At 30.5% G+C, this 21,174-nt stretch overlaps 1 protein-coding gene across 1 annotated transcript; it reads left to right on the top strand.

Moving 5' to 3' along the window:
• The first annotated feature begins 3,131 nt into the window (after nt 1–3,131).
• Nucleotides 3,132–17,738, top strand: LOC132932415 (doublesex- and mab-3-related transcription factor A2-like). Its single transcript, XM_060998786.1, has 5 exons — nt 3,132–3,438; nt 7,931–8,126; nt 11,827–12,002; nt 13,171–13,470; nt 15,975–17,738. Exons 1-5 carry the CDS (start codon nt 3,271–3,273, stop codon nt 16,350–16,352), a joined length of 1,218 nt encoding a protein of 405 aa, XP_060854769.1. The 5' UTR covers nt 3,132–3,270; the 3' UTR covers nt 16,353–17,738.
• Nucleotides 17,739–21,174: the final 3,436 nt, after the last annotated feature.

Below are 21,174 nucleotides of genomic sequence, written 5' to 3'. Positions count from 1 at the left end.
TTTATAAAGATAAATTTTTTCAACATATTAAATTAACTTTATTAATATCTTAATATAAATTTCAGCTGGTTATTGTAAGAAACAAACTATTGATTCTCAATAATTATCAATTAATTAAATTCATAAATATACATTATACCTATTACTTTATTGCCTGCAAATTGCTTAGAGTAGACTATAAAATAAAATATTATAATAATAACTAATTTTATGAAAGAAATTTAATGTATTATTAATGTATGATAAATCTAAATTATAACAAATTAACTTGCAGTGTATAGGTATATGTTTTAAGTGTTTTAACGTAGTGCTTATTTTATATAAATACAAATACTATATTAAAAGCGATAAAATAACTAATACAATATTAGTTTAATATTGTATGTGATTCAAATTTACTTTTTTAAATTTGTATTTTAAAATTACAATCTAACAAATTGTTTAAATTGATAAATCGATAAATTGTTTTTGATTTCTATTTGCAAATTAATCAGTAGTTTTGGTTAGGTATAATATTTTTTTCTTTCACCGTTCGTTTATATATTATTAGATGTTTATTATACAAAGGGTTTTATATTTTTTTTTTGACCAAGATATAGTAATATTATTATATTTCTTATTATATTTAAAGTAAACAATGTGAATCGATAAAAAAAATAATAGGCGTTATTATAATAGTTGCAGTACTGCAGACTTCAACACTGTAACTACAATAATCGCGGTTACTATATCAAATTTTAACTATACCTATAATAAAGTCACTGTGATACAATTTTGATAAAATACCTATATGTGATTTGTAGAAACGTATACTATTATTATTATTATTATTATTATTACGCATATTGAAAAGCGTTTCAATTAGCTTTGATTTCTATTCAATGTTATCCTTTTTTAATCACATAATGCTTTAAAATTTGTAAAATATGTTGTCAATTTGTCATCAATTATTTTCCACTGCAGTATAGATTATATAGGTACATTATTTCAGAACAACATTATAAGGTGTGAACCGATGAGATATATTATATTTGTTTTCCTAGAATTATGAGTTAAATTTCAAACAATGCAATCCCAACCAAAGTATCGAAAATATGCAAAATAAAGTATAAATATATGTAGCCCGGCTAAGTGTAAATTATTGATAGGTAACTGATACATGAAATAGCGGCATTTGTGGTCTGTTCCAGCAAGCCATTGTGCGTCTCATAGTTACGGTTTACGGGTCGCTGCTCTATTGGAAATGATTTTGCATTTTCGTGATTTTTAATGCGCGATGTTCAACGGTGATTTTAATTGGGATGCGCAGTTTAACGTTTAACGTTTGTGAGAAGCATTTAATCATAGAATATTTTAATTGATAAATTCAAGAGATGTAGAGCTTATATAGATATGTACATTGATTAAACACTTATTATTGTTCATATTTTTATACGTTTTATTCAGAATAAGAAGTTAAGTTAGCAAAATGTATTTCTGACCTCGAGAGGTTACACTCTTTTAGCTTTTATACTTATATAAATTAAAAACTATGCGTTTTGTACTTAAAATGAATACAATATAAAATAATTATTAGCCACCAAGTAACCATATTTCCTTGCGCTACCCAATATAAATAAAACAAGAATTATATAAAATTAAAATATACCGAAAACCGAATACCCACTATAGAAATGTATAACATAATTTTTAAACTTGCAATTCGAAAGTAAGAAATAAGTTTTCGCAACATTCAATTCAAATACAATTTTAAAATGCTTTATTTATTTCACAGATAAAATTATTTGATCATATATGATATATTATTCTCGTTTAAAATTCATAAAAAATAATTAAAATCTCAAAATGTAGGGAATAAGACGGTACGGTACGGATAATTCAAAGCGAGTACCGGACTATAATAACGATATTTTATCATTCTACACACTGGGGTGTTTGATTCGAATGTGGAATAGCGCATGAGATCACCGCACACACATATATATATATTTATAATAATATATGACTAATATGCAGACATAATATACATAATATATTGATAATAATAATAATAGCTGTATATTATATTGTACAGTATACCTATATATAGTTATAGCGGCCGGGTGTTATACATGCGGTTTGGTGGTGCAGGATAGGCACGCAGTGTGGGGATCGTGGGTATATATATGTATATGTATGATGCATAGCAGGAGATCTTTTGGTGGGACTATCACAATACATATATATTATTATTATATAGTCGCAATGCACGACGTATATTCGTCATATAATAATACAATATACATTATGTATATATACATATAATATAGGTGTCTATATATAACCCGCCGGGATCGAACAATAACCGACAAAAATGTATATATACATACATATATATATACTGCAGATATACCTATAATCTATTTAACATTATATTATATTATATATACATTATACACACATATACGCATAATATCGCACGCGTATACATGTCGCCTCGTCGGGGGGGTTAAATTATAACTATATAATAATATATAGTATATGTATACATAATGTATATGTGTGTATAGGCATATACACTATATACGCGATAAACCTATATTTATATATATATATATGAGTATAGTATGGGGGGGGTATAAGGTATATGTATACAATACTTACACCGGTCCGCGGGGGGGAACTGGGTGGAGTTTGGCCGGGTAAACGCGGTCGGTGATTCGACGTGGCCCCCGCCGCCGACTTTACCCCGCTAGACTACGTGTACGTGTTACGATTATTATTATTATTATTATTATTATTATATCATTTCGGTATAATAGTCGCGTACATATATACTATAGAGAGAGGTCCGTGCGTGTACGTGCTTTACATTATATACCTATTATACAATTTATTATGTACTGCTCACCTGAAATCATTTTATATACGCCCGCGAGTGTGTGCGTTATTGTTCCGCCAAAATACAAACGAACGCGATATTATATATATATATATATATATAAAGTAATACAATGATAATAATAATAATATATAAAATTATATTTACAGTGTGTGTGTGTGTGTGTGTGTGTGTGTGTGTGTTTGTAGAGCCGCCGCGGAAGAGGTATACTGTGTAAGAATAAAATATACGCGTGGTGTCGGCGCGGGGCGTGACTTTGCGGCGTTGCGGGGGGAGGAGCCAGGCCCGTCGCCGCGCCCGCCCGACCGACGACGACCGCGGGTCGGGCCCGAGAGACTCGACGTCGCCGTCCGGGCGTTGTTGTACGCGCGAATCCGCCGGCAGTAACGATGAGTTTGCCCAGCGGTGTGGACATGACTGCTGCCCTCATGTCGCAGCATCCCGCCGTACTCGGAGGCCTGTCTCCCGCGTTCTTCTTGCAGCGAGCGTCCGAGCGGTACCAGCGGACGCCCAAGTGTGCCCGGTGCAGGAACCATGGCGTCGTGTCCGCCCTCAAGGTGAGTGATGGTGTTGTTATGCTATATTATAATATTATATTGCGCGTGTTATCTTAACGCGTTATCCGAACACCTACTGCTACTGTAATATGTGCGGGGGCGAACGAAGCGATAAAAAAGAAAAGCGCCGAAGCAGGGGGTAGAGCCGGCAGAGGGCATTTAAAACCCCCCCGCGCGTTTAACTCCGACTATTATACATTATATTATATTGTATAACGTTACGCATACATTTTTAAAATGAGTATGCTCTAAGTTTATATACATAGTATTATATTATGATATTAAATTAAATTCACTATATAATATGTTTTTGAACACGCATTGCTCGCACGTGCTTATATCTGTACCAATATGTATACCTACTTTTAAATTGCTTTCGACATTTTGATTATTACCTTATAATACGCGTATAAGAAAAATACTATTTAAGGTTTTAAAAACAAAAACATTTCATTTGTATTGAATATTGAATGTGTATAATAAGCACTGACTTATAAGTCAGGGTTGATAATGTATCGTACGAGACCACACTTTAGTTCATATTGCGTATACTATGTCATACACCCGATTATATACATTTATGTTTAGTACCTGATATTTTGTATATGTATTATGTTTAGTGATTGAAGTTGCAATTTTAATAATACATATTGTTATACTCTTATACAAACATAACTATTGATCAATATGATGGTCTCGCAGATTAGGTTAGGAAATTTAACGTATTTATCTTATTTCGATCATTGCTAATTATGTATATATGTATATGGTGCATACACACAAGATACTCTAACAAGTATTTTTCCCTCGCTTTTTTTTTTTAAATATTGATTCATTTATCTAAATTCTAATGATTGGAATTTTAACTATACTATAAAAGGGCCATAAGCATATTTTCAAATACTTAGTTTTTTATAACATTGGAGGATTCAAACAAAAAAGTTAATAGTAAACGACCCAATTATTTTTCGAATGAAAACCACTTAAAAATTGTTGAAGACATGATTTTATTGAATATTTCAATACGTCTTATAAATTTAAATCCATAGAAGTATTTTATGAAATATTAAACTGAAAGAACTAAGGGTAATCAGTCAAGACATGGTATAGGACATAGGTTATAGGTATTCTGGTATTAGGAATGTCTATTAGGCTTATATGTTTAGAATATAAGGGTATTAATATAAATATTTCATGAATAACCACTATATATAACTAAGTCTAAAAGCTATTATCTATTACTCTCAGTACATAAAGTTTAATAACACAGATACCTATTACTCGTTCAGGTTTGGATCAACATTTTCAAATGAATCACCTACAGTTACAATGATAAAAAAAATAAAAATAAATTGTTGTCGCAGCAGATTACTCTTTAAATGATATTAAACAAATACATTTATCTACTTATTAAAAATAGATATTATGGAATTTTAGTGCATGTATCTAAAAATTCCAAAAATCAGAATTTATTTAAATGCATAAATATGTAGGATAATATATGAAGGTTGGTGCAGCATGCTTTGTGAATTGCATTTTTGGAAAATATACTTATACACATAATATATTTAGTACCCATTCTTATTAATACTGTAGTTTAACAAATTAAATATTACATGTGAGATTGGCTATTCATAAAACATTTTTTTTTTATTCTAATTAATCTTTTATTGAAGGCTACTTATTGAAAGTTATTAATATTATTTATCTATGTATTATATACACGTATGTATGACGTACGTAATTTATAAGATCCTTTTGGTCTTATATGTGTATATAATTATTATTGTAGTAAATACCATTCATAAGAATATAAATTTACTTTTTAAAAATACAAAGTAGTCTTCTTAGAACTAGATTTTACTTAATAACTAGTTAAAAAGTTAATTTATTTTTATCTTACTATTGTAACTCGTTTGAATATTTATAGTTAATTTTTTTAGCAAGTATAACTACATATTCATGATTTATTTTCGATATGGGTTAGGTACACTATTGCGTATTAACATAAATCAAATCAATTAATTTTTGTAGTTATATATTGAAATCGTCAGTTGGGTTGAATTTGTTAAGTTACTAGTGCACGTGTCGTAAGGTACGCCACTTCGTATACATTACTTTGTTATCATTCAGTTATCAATACTCGTAACTAATAAAATAATAAATAATATTATAAAATTGAATAGTTTAAAAAATATATATACTATTTTAGTAATTTATTATTAAATAATAATAATAATTACTAAAAAAAATGTAATGTAATTCGTATGAATTTTACATATTTTATCACTGCATTATGTTGTACATTATAACATAATATGCATATAAATATATAAATCACTTATAGTTATAAAACATATTACTCATCATATAGGTACTCGCATACTTTTCTACTCTATAAGAGAAAAATGCAAAAACAGCTCTTCAGCGTGAATACAATTCCATGAACATAAACTAGAATTCTATTTCACTTTCATTAATGCATATATAACGAACTTCAAAACCTACTCTTATTTAAATCCATTGAAACTTTAAAATTCATAATTTTCTATATGTTTGTTTAATTATATAATAATTTGTAATTGTAAATCATCTGTTTTTTTATACATACATTTAACTATACTGATAAGACATATTTTGATGACTTAAAAATAAACGTGTGGCAATTTGGCGTAACATAACTTGTGAAATTACAGGTTATATACTGTCGTCACAATTTTGTAGTCACACGGTTTTATACATTTACGTTTTGAAAAATACTAACTATAGGTTACTCTCATTCATAAAAAGGTCTGTAAATTACAATATTTGTATGTTTAGATATTGAATGATGATAAAATAACTTATTTTCTTACGTACAAATCGAATTGTTGTTTTATTTTATTAATCCGGACTTAACCCAAAGTATAGAAATATTAGAAATAGGTAAGTAAATTATACATGCAAAGCATTAGGCAAGTCAGCGGAAGCGAAATGGAATCAAGTATCTAGATTAGTGTAAGAACGAAAAGAGTGTTTATTTTATATGTAAATCGAATCATTAATTTAAATAATGTACACAGATATTGTTTTTATAAAAATCATTTACTTATATTCTAATTCTAAAATATGTTAAATAGTAAGTACTAATATTACATACATTTACACGCAGTATACCTAACTATTCATTTTAACGTCGAAATAAGTAAATTTGTTATGATTACATATCTTTCATTATGTAAGCACTTGTACATTAAATTTAATAATTTGTATTTTGTATGCGTACTGTAGAGTAGAATATTAGTGCGTTGAGAACCGTTGAAAAAAGTAGGTAGATAAATGTGCCCAAATATTCTTTACAAGATGTAAAATCTTTTGATGTACAAGTATAATTCCATTGATGATTAAAAGAAGTTTCTTCTTGCAAAGATTTAGATATTAATCTGTCTGCATCTATCTTTCTTTTTCTGAACACACATATAATTTATTTATGGTTAACCGATGCGTATCATACTATGATTCATAATATCATAATATTCATCTATATTCATAATCCTATAAATAGGTACGCAAATAAAATATATTAAGTTATTAATTTAAGTTAGTATTAAGTTAAAAAATATAAATTATTTTATTTTATTGAACATATTATACTTAAATATTGCAATATTATAACTTATATACCTATATAATATTATATATTATATACTAACTGTACCTATACGATGTACTTATATAATTAATAATAAAATATTCTTTCTTTGTATGTATGTATGGATGTGTATATATATATTTATATATATTGTTACAATACGTATATAATATTATGCATATAATACTCTCATGAATATGAATGACTGTTGGTTTTCAACCATTATTATGGGGTTACAAAACAATATGGAAATATTACTATTTTCTAAGTTACTTTCATTCGTATTAATTCCAAATTTTAAACTACTGGTGTTATGTTTAATAAAATATATTTTTAGTATTACATGCCATTACTTAGTGAACAAATATTGATTTAACTTTCCGTACAACTATTTAAATACTATAAATAATAATATTGCATAACTAATGTTTACTATCGAAAAAAATGCTTGCATATTAATGTAATAAAGATAAATTTAAATATTATAAATTCTATTTAAAATTATATAATTACCAAGTTTATAAACACGTTTTGAAAAGTTCTCGCTTATTACCATATAGATAAATTGTGTTATTACTAGCTGGTAGACTATGTACACGCTTGAAACGCGTACCTATATAACGATTATAACGACAAATATTATAATATTAAAAAATGTATTGTAGATGTACAAAATTGTATTTTTTGAAATTCGATCAATCCCATGTTTTATTACTGTTGTAGTATTATTATTAGTTGTATTACACATTCTTGATATAATCTTACTTTAAACTTGTATGTGGTTCAATTTTCAAATATCAATGCATATTATTATGTATATTTGAATTATAATGTTAATATATATTATTGTTTATTATTTAGGGACATAAACGCTACTGTCGTTGGAGAGATTGTGCCTGTGCAAAATGTACTTTGATAGCAGAAAGACAGAGAGTTATGGCTGCTCAAGTAGCTCTAAGACGGCAACAGGCTCAAGAGGAAAACGAGGCCAGGGAACTTGGATTGATATATCCACCACCATCGTCGTCATCTTCAGCTGCTGCTAGATCGAGTCCAGGTAAATTCATATGATCTTATCATATACCTAAACGAATTTCATACTTGTTAATCGGTGGAAATTTGTCGAATTATTAAGCTACTCGTATATATTATATTTATATCCCCAACTTATCCACTAATATTTTAAAATTCTATACACATTAAGGTGTGTATTTCTAATAACTCATCTATTATATCATATATAGCCATTATTATCAGTTCATTGTGATAAACAAAATAAATTATACATCAAGCTACTAATACGGTATAATTGTTATACATATAGGTTATATAGCAAAGGATAAAATAAATATGTTATTTAATCGTAGGTCGTACTCAGTAAAATATAAAACGAAGAAAACAATGTTACATGCTATATATTTTATTTATTCATAATATATGCTTCACGTCATTTAAAAATATATTATATTTACCTTGAAAAAATACGTCAGTATCGATAGCTTATAACTTTATTGGCGCAAAATTGTGTTTAGACCATAATACAACACAATGTATTTTTCAGGTATTCGAAATTTCTAACTACATCACATATTATCTATTTACCCATTACGCGCACAACGGTATAGGATAAAGGAATATATTGCTATATTTAATTGATGCAAGTGTAGATGAGCTTTGACGTCTGTGATAATATTTTATGTTGCCAACCGAAGGAATAAGTATATAATAACTGTGGGCTGTCGTCGATAGCGAGGGTGGCAACAGAAGACCCTGTTTATGACTGCGCGTGATGTATATGGACGTACACACGCCGCACACATAATAACCACTACTAGTAACATTATCCGAATTCCTCTTTTATTGCCGCAGAATTCTTCTTGACCTCAATTGCTTGCATTATTATATTAAGTATATTATTATATACGATTTGAACTCACCCCTAATCGTCTTCATTGTTTATGGCATATTATTATATAGGTGTGTGCGTATACGTATATATTATATTTATTTATATATGTATGTGTGTGTATATTATATTATTTATAGGGAAGGGTGTTTCTTATTAAGAGGCACGTCGTGTGTATACGTTCACAATGGTGGCTAAGAGGTTATTATAAAACAACGCACACACAACTTAAACACAACTACCAATTAACCTCTACTCTTTACCCTCCTTAACTCACTTTAAACTTTTTGTTAAACAGATAACATTGTATGGATATTCCAAAGACGTGGTTTTACACAATGTTATCTTACGAGTTTAAACGCTTGAGCAGTTATTTGTGGGGTGGAAAGGATTTGCAAAAAGTGGTAGCTAAGTAATTGCTTTTACAGACTCAAATTTTGGCTTGCCGCAGATATTACACGATAAAACAATATCATTTGAAATGCACTTGGTCACAATATTTACCCACTGTATTCTTCGCCGAGATAGTGTTTTTTTTTCTATTAAATTATTAAATAAAAAATAAAACAAACCGTATACTTAAACAAAAGATGGCGAAATTATAAACGTATATATTATATTAATTGAGTAGTTGAATTTGCCAAGGGTGGCGTTACGTTTTTTTACACTAAAAGAGCAGTTATTTAGGGTTCAAAATCTCAGCTTAATAGAATTGCTCACGACTACGCATAACGCTATCTCGATTAATTATTGTTAAAAATTATTACTTTGAGTGCACTTGAAAGCGGTACATATAATAGATTGTAATTAAAATAAAATAATAACTAATAAGTAATAACTAATAATAAGCTAGACAGAGTAGTATGTATAAACCTGCAAAGTTGTAAATAAATAAAAAAAAAAAGTTTTACGCAATTACATTTATGATAATTCTATGCAACCATGTTATATTTTGTTAAACCGCCACTATAATATTATAACATACCTAAAGTTTTAATAGAAGAACTACATGTAAAGTTTATTTTTTTTTTAATTATCAGCATAGGTATCTCTGAAATTAATATATGGGAATATTAAATGAAGAAATAGTTAAAAAATAATAATTGAGTATAAAATCATGATTTTTACATAACTTTTGAAAAAGTACGTACCTATCAAAATTTATTTTTATTTAAGTAATTATTTTATTTGTAAATTGCTTTCCGCTGATAAATTAAATAAATACGTTTATAACAGGCATATACATTACAATTATAAATAATGTAAGTTTTCAAATAAATTGTGTTTTTATATTTTAATGCACTTTTTTCGTTTTAATTTCATTCCGTGAACACTATACATATCAGTATAGTAGTAATAATAAAAACGGTTTTTAAAAAAAATAATAACTTTCAAGTGTGCGATAAACTCGTTAAAGTGGTGACGTTAAATGTTAAGTTAGGTAGAGTAGGTACCTATATAACATGGAGTATAATAATATAATAATAACAATATCGTAGTCTCGGTGGTACAATATATATAATTTATTAAAATACGGTAAGATTGTAGGAAGTCGGGTAATCGGTTATGGCCGTGATATATTATAATTTCTATATTATTATAGTTTTGCGCAAACAATTGTGTACCGTCGAGTGTCCCCGCGAACGCCTGCACCACTATATATATATTATATATGCACATTGAACATAAGCTGTTGTGACTTACTGACTTATGCATATGTTTATAATATAATATACATATAAATATGTACATAGTGGTAATTCGCCTTCACAATTATTATACTTAACTATGTAATATATAAATATACGTATATATATATATGGTTGTGCAGAAAACAACTGCAGTGCAGGTACCTATTTAAACGTTTCAATAATAACGAAATCCCGCAGGCGAGTTTGTACAATAGAGATTTTGTATATTATGATGTACTCGGGCGATTCACTCCGCACTTATGCGGTATACTGCACCCGCGGTAAAGAGGGTTGTCGGGCTTTTAAGAGCGCGATCGCCATACTAGACATATTATATTATAATCCAGCCGCCCCCGCGTGTTTAAATTGATCTCCCTCTCCCTAACTCTCTCTCTCTCTTCCTCTCACTGGCCCCCTTCCATCCGTTTCGCGCACTCTTCGCCCTCGTCGTCCTTCCGCTATACCTCGTCGATGTGTTATTTTTTCAGCCGTAAAAAAATAATTGCCGCATTTTATACATAGCCTATGTATATTTAATACATCATATATACATGATTATATACACTCGAATATCTTCGACGAACGTTTTATTATTAAACATTTTTTTCCACCATATACGCACGTATAATATATAAGCTTCAAAACGATACGTATTATTATTATTATTTTTAAAAAAAAAATTTTTTTACCATTTGCCAATGATATATTATATAGGTACACGTTATATACAAATACAAATGAAACGAACACGTGATTAATGATTCGTCAATAATAATAATTATGTTTAACTATATAAATATGTATATATTATATATTATAATATACGAGTATGCATATATATGTTGTACTCGTCCAGTCGTCAATACTGACATTGTTGTGTATGTGTATACACTTTGTTTTTTAAAGTGTGCGTGTACGAGTCGATTAAATACGCTATATTATATAAGCATTTGTTAACACAGAAAAATTAAATAGAAATCATAATATAATTTTACGTACGCTATTTATACAGAACGTCAATACGTCATATAATATGCTCTTGTCACATAATGATATTGCACTTTCCTTACGGATTTTTCCTTAACCTTTCATACACATTTCCGAATTCATACGCCTCTGAATTAATTAATCGAACGATTTCAATATTATGTCAATTTTAGACGAGAAAAGAGCACGTCTCAGTTCGGAAGAATCCATTACGGCAAAACACGACCAGACAATCGGAACACAAGACCAAAACACGCGAAGCCGCTCGTCCAGCGTGTCTCCGAACGCCCCTACCCAAGTAACGTCCACACAGTTTGCCGCCAAATTTAACAGTCCAACGAGATCAGAAGTAAGTTCGATTTTTGTCTATATTATAATATGTTATAATATTATATTATAATAGTAATAAGTTAATATTAATAACTGTACTCTATATATTAGGTAGTTGATGAGTTATGACCGCATGTCGTTGTATAAAAATTATTATATACAGCATATTTTCCTTTCACTGGGATTAGGTGACAAGACCTATGCTAATATATGATTAAGCGAAATCTTTATTTAAAATAATAGATTGTATATTTCATTGATAATAATATGTACAATTTAGCAACTATTGGTTTTTTTACTTTACCTTTTTATCTAAAAATATTTTTTATTTGAGTTGAAATTATGTCCTTGCAATTTTATCAGGGTATGATAGTAATCTTACAAATAAAAAGTAATAGTAGAGTACTAGAGACTAGAGTACTTCAGTCTCAACTTTCTCAATATAACACTATGACAATATTATTTAAAATTAAAACTATAAGTGTTGCGTGTATTAACGTTTTAAAATGTAATTTAAATATAATGACAACTTGAAAAATTAAATCGCCGGGGCTTGGGTGAAAAAAATTGAGACAAGTCGATCGTGGGGTGGATTTTTTCCCATAGATTTGGGCGGTTTAGACTACACATAACGTTATTCGTGAATATTGAAAATGAATAACACAACGAGTCGAATCTCCGTTATTTGATACCTATATACCAGCTACCAGGCTACAACTCTTTTCGCGTACAACAATATTATAATATATCTACATTAACTACTCGGATATTTTTACTTGCCGATGTACACTTGGGGTATCGATTTTGTCTTGCTGATCGGATTCGTCTCACAACATCATTCATATAGCGTCTTATTCGATGATACTATATACACACAACACACTTATATACACTATACGATATATTGTTTATACAATGCAATATTCATATAATAATTATGATATTATATTATATGCACGTGCATAGGTGATGAAAGCGATGTACAAAGCTCGGCTAAGATTATATCTGCATTTTTTCGTAACTTTAAGTAGCATTCGAGTTTCAGTATTCTCTCGTGTAGAATAATATTACTTGTTGTATATACTTACTTAAATAGTTTATTCATATCTATTTAACGCGTCCGATTTAGTGGGACGTGTATACTCACCCTGTCTACGCGACTCATATTCTTAAACACGATTTAATAGGTGGAAAGCAACGAGAGCAGCAATGAAGCAGCCCCGGAAAATCTGTCGTTGCCCAAACGGAGAGACTCCAGTTCGCCGACCGAACCCGACCGTTCCCGGTTGCCGTCGAACTATCCAAATTTCTCCAGTTTCCTGGAAACGAGCGCCGCGGCCGCCGCAGCAGCAGCCGCCGGAGTCAACTCCGCCGGACGTTCGGCTGTCGATGTGCTCAGACGCGTTTTTCCGTACAAGAGACGAGTGGACATCGAGAACGTGCTGCAGAGGTGCAACGGCGACGTATTACACGCAATCGAACTCATGGTGAGTACCACACTTACATAATATGTTATAGGCGACCGTTTAACTGTTATAATATTGTCACTGAAATTCTACATTAAATGTTAGGGAAAATTAGTGTTGTATTGCATATTAATGAGATTGAAATATCATTTGAAAATCAAAACCCTATAACGGCGAAATCGCTGTATAATATTGTTTGTGCGGTAATCCTCGGCCGTTTGCCCACGATGCACGTCCCGCGAATACTTTCCAAGCATATACAACATAAGATATGTGCACAAACGCACGATTAAACTTTAGTGCATCACAACTCGAGGAGGAAAATATATAAACAGCAGTATTAATAGAGACACGCGTAAAATAGACATTTACCAGTTTTAAAATATTTACTCATTGTATATTAAATTAAACACACAATGTTATTGATATGATTATTACTCGTTCAACAATAATTTTGCGAATTTTTTAATACGTTTAGATATAATATAAATCGTTGAAATTCCGAACTTTATGTCAAATTACTCGTATTTCTTGTCTTCAAACGCTTTATAAAATGCATTCTCGATCGTTAAACATTTATGTTTCGGCATAATGAAAAAATATATTTATGGAAAACGTTTAGGCGTTGTACAATTTCATCTGAAGTTGTGAAGTCGACCATAATGTCGGCGATTGACACATATATTATAATAGTTTAGGAATTGCTGGTTCGTAATATAATAAATCATTTTATTGTCATCACACGGCAGAAAGAAAAAATATAAAATATAAATAATGGGGACATGATCGATTTGTGAGTTTGCGGACAAGGGCAATAATAATAGACATAATAATAATTTTATCAACGTTTATATAATTGTGGAATATATATTGTACGGTAAAACTATAAACCTTTTCTATTTTTTAACATTTAATTTATCATCATGTTATCCAAGAGAAACTCCACTCGAAACTTTAAATATTATATAATATTCATATGATAGGTAGGCATAATATTCATTGCAGAGGCATCAGCTGTATATTTTTTCCCTTTGGTGACCGTGAGACACAACTTATTTATATGTTTAATTGAAATAGACATAATATAATTATGTAGCAAATATCTGATTAAGCACCGACAATGATGCGAAAATGTGACGATTATCGTGTTATACCGTTCTAAGTTCTAACAGCTCTCGTCCTATATAGCAATGTAAAGCACACGAGAATCCGATTTTTGTCGCTTATTCGAGCAGTCGAGCATATTATCATTATTATTTGTGGTGTTTTCAAGATGTCCCCGCTCCGTATCCTTTATATACACACATCACATTGTGATATATTATTTACATTGTCAATTTGTATAATATGCGCGTACCTACTACCTATCCCATACGGTTTATTTTTTTTCGTACGCGACACAATAATATTATAATGATGTTAAAAAGAAAATGCATTTAGGGTCGATCCCTTTTAACTAGCGGCCATATTGTAAAAAATATTGGTTCCTAAATTTAATGTGTACCGTAGTATGATAATATTGTGTTATTATTGTCGTCGTATCCATTCGTCACGTGAGAATATGCAGTCGTTCACGTTCATTTGTATCTAATAAGAATAAAATTAATTACATAAATCATTGCTTGTAGCTACAATTATTATTTATCATAGTTATTTTTAGTGTGTGTTATTTGAAAAAATTGTTTCGATACTAAAAGCATTAAAAAGAAGTGTATCAATTGTTGTTATTATATTCTTTGCGATCCACATTTAAAATTGTAAATAATAATAACAGTATATTAACTAATATTGTACTATTAACTTCTCATAATTTGATCGTTTATCAGATTTAAAATTATTTAAAGATACAATAAAATAATCATTATAGTTAAAACTCTGCTGTTAAGACATACCAAACAGTTGGTTTTATTACTAATCTCTTATCGCAGATAGCATATGCAACCGTGCTAGGACCATTAATATTAAACATGATATATGGATACGACCGTTCCTATATTCACTAAACAAACATATAGTCATTTAGGGCAACATAACGGAGAAAGAAACGATAATAGAAGCTTCCGAGCGATAGAGAAACGAGAGAGTAGAGAGATGTAACGATCATGTGATTCAGCGAAGTGGCAAAAGGGGTAATCGAGAATCGAGAGGCGGTCGCCTCTGAGTTTTTTAAGATACGGAGGGTAGATGGACAATAACTTAGTATTTTTCACGACGGACAAATCAGAAATGTGATAGCAATTACCCTTTTCGGGTTTTTGATAAAGGGGGGTGATGGATGGGTGGAACGTTAGATTCGCCTCTTAAAAATTGTTAAGGTCACCGCTTCCACGTTGCGGTTTACAACGGAAACCACGGTTGTGTTGGCTTACAGATCAGACACGTCCACAAATTTAATAGAGTTAGGACTGTCTCTCGCTCTGTCCGTCCGTCCGTCTCACATATCCGTCTACAGACATTAAACCGATAGGCGCTTAACGATATTATGCATCATGTAACACACAACCGTCGCTCGTCGCGTGTTTCAGATGTGTTCTTCGGATCAGCTGCCGACCATGGCGCATCCGTCGCTCATGGACTCGCACTCGGCGTTCTCGCCCATGTCCGCAGCCGCAGCCACGGTGTGCACGGCCGCGGCCGCCATGACGTCGTTCCACCACCACCACCACCAGCAACAGCAACAGCAGCAACAGCAGCAGCAGCAGCAGCAACAGCAGCAGCAACAGCAACAGCAGACGCCGCGCTTCCTCACCGCGCCGATCCACCACTATCTACAGCCGCAACTGCACCACCTCACCGCCGTTCACCCGCACGCCATGACCTACCAGTCGCACCACCTGAACCAGGCGGCGACGTCGCCGCGGTCGCCGTCACCCGGTTCCGACAAGACGTCGTACTCGGACTGATGAAAACGCACCGCAGCGCCGCCGAGTCCGCACGGGCCGTCCGCGCACGTCTGTTCGTCCGAAAATCTATCCACCCGACCGCCGGTCGATCGATCCGTCGGCACCAATGCGTAGAGAGCAACGATATCACGACTGCAGGCCTGTATTGTTTTTTGATGAATAAAAAAAAAAACTAAAAACATTATTATTTCCGGAGGTGAATGCGTGCGAAGGCGACGGCAGAGCTTCCGGAAATCTACTCCCTAACCTACTCCTCCTCTTCTCGCTCTTGCACCCCGTCCTTATCGACATCGGCGCGTACACGACGTAAGTATACGTCGTACGGTAAATACGGTAAATACAAAATATCATTTGGACGCGCATATACATATTATATTACACCACTTAGAAAACGTGATAGACGTCGAACTGTTGTAGAGATGAACGCGAACGAATACTCTTGAGTTGTCCCGAGTATCGCGAAAAACCGATTACTGTTTGTGAATAATTTCAACGCGTGCAGATCTTCCTCGAGTACCTTTTTTTTTTATACATATATACAATATATTACAGTACTTATATATGACATAACGCGTTTTGTAAGATACATTTTCAAACAAAAGTTATTACATTTTTGTAATAATTACGTGTACCTTGTATACCTACATAGCATTACATATAGGTATGGTTGCTTTGAGAAAATCGGTTTTTTATAGTTTTAGTGTAATTATATATAATGTGTAAAGAAATAAAAATCAGCTAAACGTTTGTACATGTACATAATATATTAGAAAACCAGTGTTATAGCGTAAAATTGAAATGTATTTGAATATTATTTAAAATGTTCGCCATCTCATTATGTAAGGTAATTCTTTCAAACAATATTATTATTAATAATATATTATAGTTATATAATATAAAATATAATGTGTACATTCATATTATTATATTATATTATGTGTTGTTACACGCATGCACGCTTGCAGTTAATTCTCCAACTCCGCATTGTTGTGCACTGTGTTGTGTGTATATTCCAACGATATATTATAATAAACTGTGTACCTATTGCAGTTGTGTATACGTACATATTACTTAATATCAATGCGCAAATTATACCAATATTGATATTATGTCAACTGTAAATAATTACAATATAAAACTCAATATAATTAATATTATATAATATATATATATTATATAAATTTATAAATTTAATATTATTTTAAGCGCCTATTATTATTAAAATCGTGTTCGGAATTTAGCCGTAGCACTTAAACATATTATTATTATTATTATAGGATTTTACTATTTCTACGTTATTTTTTATTTTATTTAATAAATACAAATGTTTGCTTATACTGTGTTTAAAAACTGTTTTATAATTTAAATAAAATGTAGTATTGACTATTGGCGTTTTTTTCTTCGTTCCGTCCCATCCCATTTGAAATACGATTCCGCTGGAGTGCAACACTGGTCGAAATCAACGTTGTTCTTTTTATATTGGTTTACTACCCCGCTCATCTCCACACATGATATTAACATTTAGTATGTGTCGTATATAAGTAATTGTACACCGACATTTTGAGTGTGTCACAAATCATCAAATATATAAAACACTCAAATACGAAAGCGACGTTATTAAACAGAATAACTGATACAGAAACCTTTTTTTATTGCAAACATTCAAATATCAGTTTTTTTTAAATTTTTTTTTTTAAGTCACTGTAACAAAATATCGAAAAGGTTTCATTTAATTTTTAAAAGCGAAAAAAACATTGATCAAACACGGTGAGTTTAAAAGTTTATTTTCAATAGTTTATATTAAATGAGTATAGTGTGTGCATTATTCATTTGAATTCTGGATGTTCTGTTCAGAACAAAAGTCGACTGAAAATAATTCAGTGACGTTGCCAAAGAACGGAGCAGCTGCATTATATTATGCATAATGAGCACACGTGCTCATTCCATTTTTTAGGTTTTCATCAGTCATCACAATATCATAATATCGTCACACAATGGTTTGTATTAAATACACAAATCCAAACGCATATATATTATACGCGATTTGGGTGCATGTTTTCGAAAATCAAGTTTTAGAACGCCGAGTTTTAGAGTGACCAAATTTAGAAAATCTATATTTTAGAATATGAAACTTTTAGAAATTCTGTGTTTTAGAAAAATTAGAAGAGTAGTTGCAGAAATGTTACCATCTCGACTTGCCTTGAATCATTTTCAGAACAGAACTTTAAAGTTTAAATGATAAAGTAGTAAAGTTTAAGTGCGAATGTTTGAAACTCTGACTACCCTGCCGGTAATGTTTGCGCACAATTTTGTCTAAGCGTCTCATCCGATTGTTGTAAAACTGAAAACTCAGTTAACTGTATAAGTTACTAAGACTAAAATGTTCAATATTTACACTTTGTTAAATTAGGTACCTATATAAAATATATATATTATATGTGAAAATGTGAAAATAGAAATCTCTGGCACGCATGTTCTCTGAAACTACACTCCGATCATGTTGATTTTTTTTTTTAAACGAACGAATTCACAGTGAAACAAGTCTTAAACTTATTTCTGATTCTATCAACTAATGAACAATTGAGTCATTATTTTTTTTTTAAAAATCGAAAAATACCCACATTAAGATAGTTTTTCATCTGTGTTGCCTGCAATCATTAATTTCAATTATTAGAAGAAAATAGTATTTTAGCGAATAATAATTGATGTACAAAACATTTCTGTTATTCTGGTTCACACAATTGAAACTTTATGAGTTGTTGGTTTTTTGTCTAAAATTAAAAGGAAATCAAATTTGGGTGGTTCGACAAAAACAAATTAATTTAAAAAAATATTGCTGTTAAATGGTCAAAAAAAGCAACGCTATAGGACAGCTATGCGTAAAGCTTATATTTCGGAAATATGGTACTTGTCGGTTATCGCGACTACCTAGCGAGACGTATTGAATGGTGGTTATTATTAGCATTGGTGTGGGGATTTTTTTTAGATAGGTAATATGACCTTTTACTTGCCATTTTCCAACGCAGTTAGTGTTGGACCATTGTCGCGTGTCGTGACGTGAAAATTGGTGGTGCTGGGAAAATAGTTGAAATCGACGAAAGTCTTTTTACAAGACGTACAAATAATGCTGGTAGAGTTTTACCTCAATAATGGATTTTTGGAGGTATTTGTCGGGAAACGACGGAATGTTTTTTAGTCGAAGTCAAAGATCGGTCTGTGTCTACACTTATACAAGCAATAAAAGATAATATTATAATCAGAAATCCAAAAGTTATTATTTACCCACACAAGAATTACGCTAAATGTTAGGATTAGGCAACCAAATTTAACACAGATGTATTTTGTGGCGGAAACAAAGTGCACGGCCACAACTAGCACCTTTATAAATATAGAAATTATGATTATTAATATATTACATAAATACATAGGTAATATTTGACATAATAATATTATCATAATAAAAAATGATTTGAAAGATAATGAAATCGTATATATTTAAAAAAAAAATAATTGTTATTAAGTGTTGTTTACCAAGAAAAGTTTGAACAGTTCATAATAACTTTAAGTTATTATGGTCGGCGATAAACGTAAAACGTATAATATTTACAACAGTTTTATTTCTAAAACAGATATTATAGCTTTAACACGCTTATAACATAACAAAACAATATTGTTTTCCCGAAATCAATTATTATATTGAAAAGTAGTTATTAGTTGACTAATGACTAGTTTACTATATTTTAAGATAAATAAATAAGCTTAAAAGTTCGGTCAAAAAATTTGGGAATGTATAATACAAGATCTCAAAATAGTTGTTCTTAAAACATTTAAAAATATTAAAAATACATGGACACTATTATACTACACTATTTTATTTAGAGTTCAAATTTTAACAACGTTTTGTCAAAATCACGAAAATTTGGAAAATATTTTCTAGTTAAAAATGTTTAAAATATTCAATTCTTGTAGCTAAGACTTGAAAATATAATATAATAAGTGCCTGATAAATATTTATTACTGAAATCCAAAAATATATAAAAATATAAAAGCACAATTTTTTTTATGAAAATTTGAAGTTTAATTTTACGTAATTGGATATTTAAACGATGAATAACCTATTTAATTTATATTGTTGTTATTTAAAAATATTTACGAGGACTTGGAATTTGTAGGTAACTACATATATGTATATATTATTATTATATTTTACTTTATGCAATGACCTTTTTAAAGTACACGGATTAATTTTAAGGTATTGCTTATTCATAGTATTTCATATCGTATTAATATTTATAAAATTAAAATAAATTACTTTGAAAGCAACGTCAATTTGGTTCTATAAAATAAACTTAGTAATATACATTGGCTGACAGACCGTCTCCATTCAAAGTCGTTTTTTGAACGCAATGACTTATCATTGGATTTAAGTTTATAACATCTACTATAACGACCTACTCAATTACGACGTACACTCGGCATAAAATGTACAGCGCTCTGGTTATCTAGTTTCCCACATTTTTTTTTTTTTAGTTTAAAAGACGACCAATAAAACAGCCAATTTGATTGATATATGTCATGTTTGGAATCGAATCATAAATTCGACCATTTAAATATCACCCGTTTATAGTATATTTTAACCATATTTCTATATGTATTAAATATTATTTCCGGTTCCAACTTCTCTTTTATACTAATGTTGTTTCCGCTATAAATGTACTATATACGAATCATGATTATAAACTCGCGTTCTACACACCGCTGGCCGTATAGTTTTTAAAATTTTAATTTGCTTTTTTCCTGTATAACGGTCGAGATATTATAA

Source organism: Rhopalosiphum padi, chromosome 1, assembly GCF_020882245.1.
Source record: "Rhopalosiphum padi isolate XX-2018 chromosome 1, ASM2088224v1, whole genome shotgun sequence".
NCBI lineage: Eukaryota > Metazoa > Arthropoda > Insecta > Hemiptera > Aphididae > Rhopalosiphum > Rhopalosiphum padi.
The sequence above is the reverse complement of the archived record's forward strand: the minus strand, read 5'-3'. Positions and strand labels throughout refer to the sequence as shown.

What these genes read in the sequence shown, in the direction of transcription:
- LOC132932415 (XM_060998786.1), top strand. Translation starts at nt 3,271, where the DNA reads ATGAGTTTGCCCAGCGGTGTGGACATGACTGCTGCCCTCATGTCGCAG. An exon ending in ACAGTCCAACGAGATCAGAA is followed by an intron (nt 12,003 to 13,170) that starts GTAAGTTCGATT and finishes ACGATTTAATAG; the next exon opens with GTGGAAAGCAACGAGAGCAG. An exon ending in TACACGCAATCGAACTCATG is followed by an intron (nt 13,471 to 15,974) that starts GTGAGTACCACA and finishes CGCGTGTTTCAG; the next exon opens with ATGTGTTCTTCGGATCAGCT.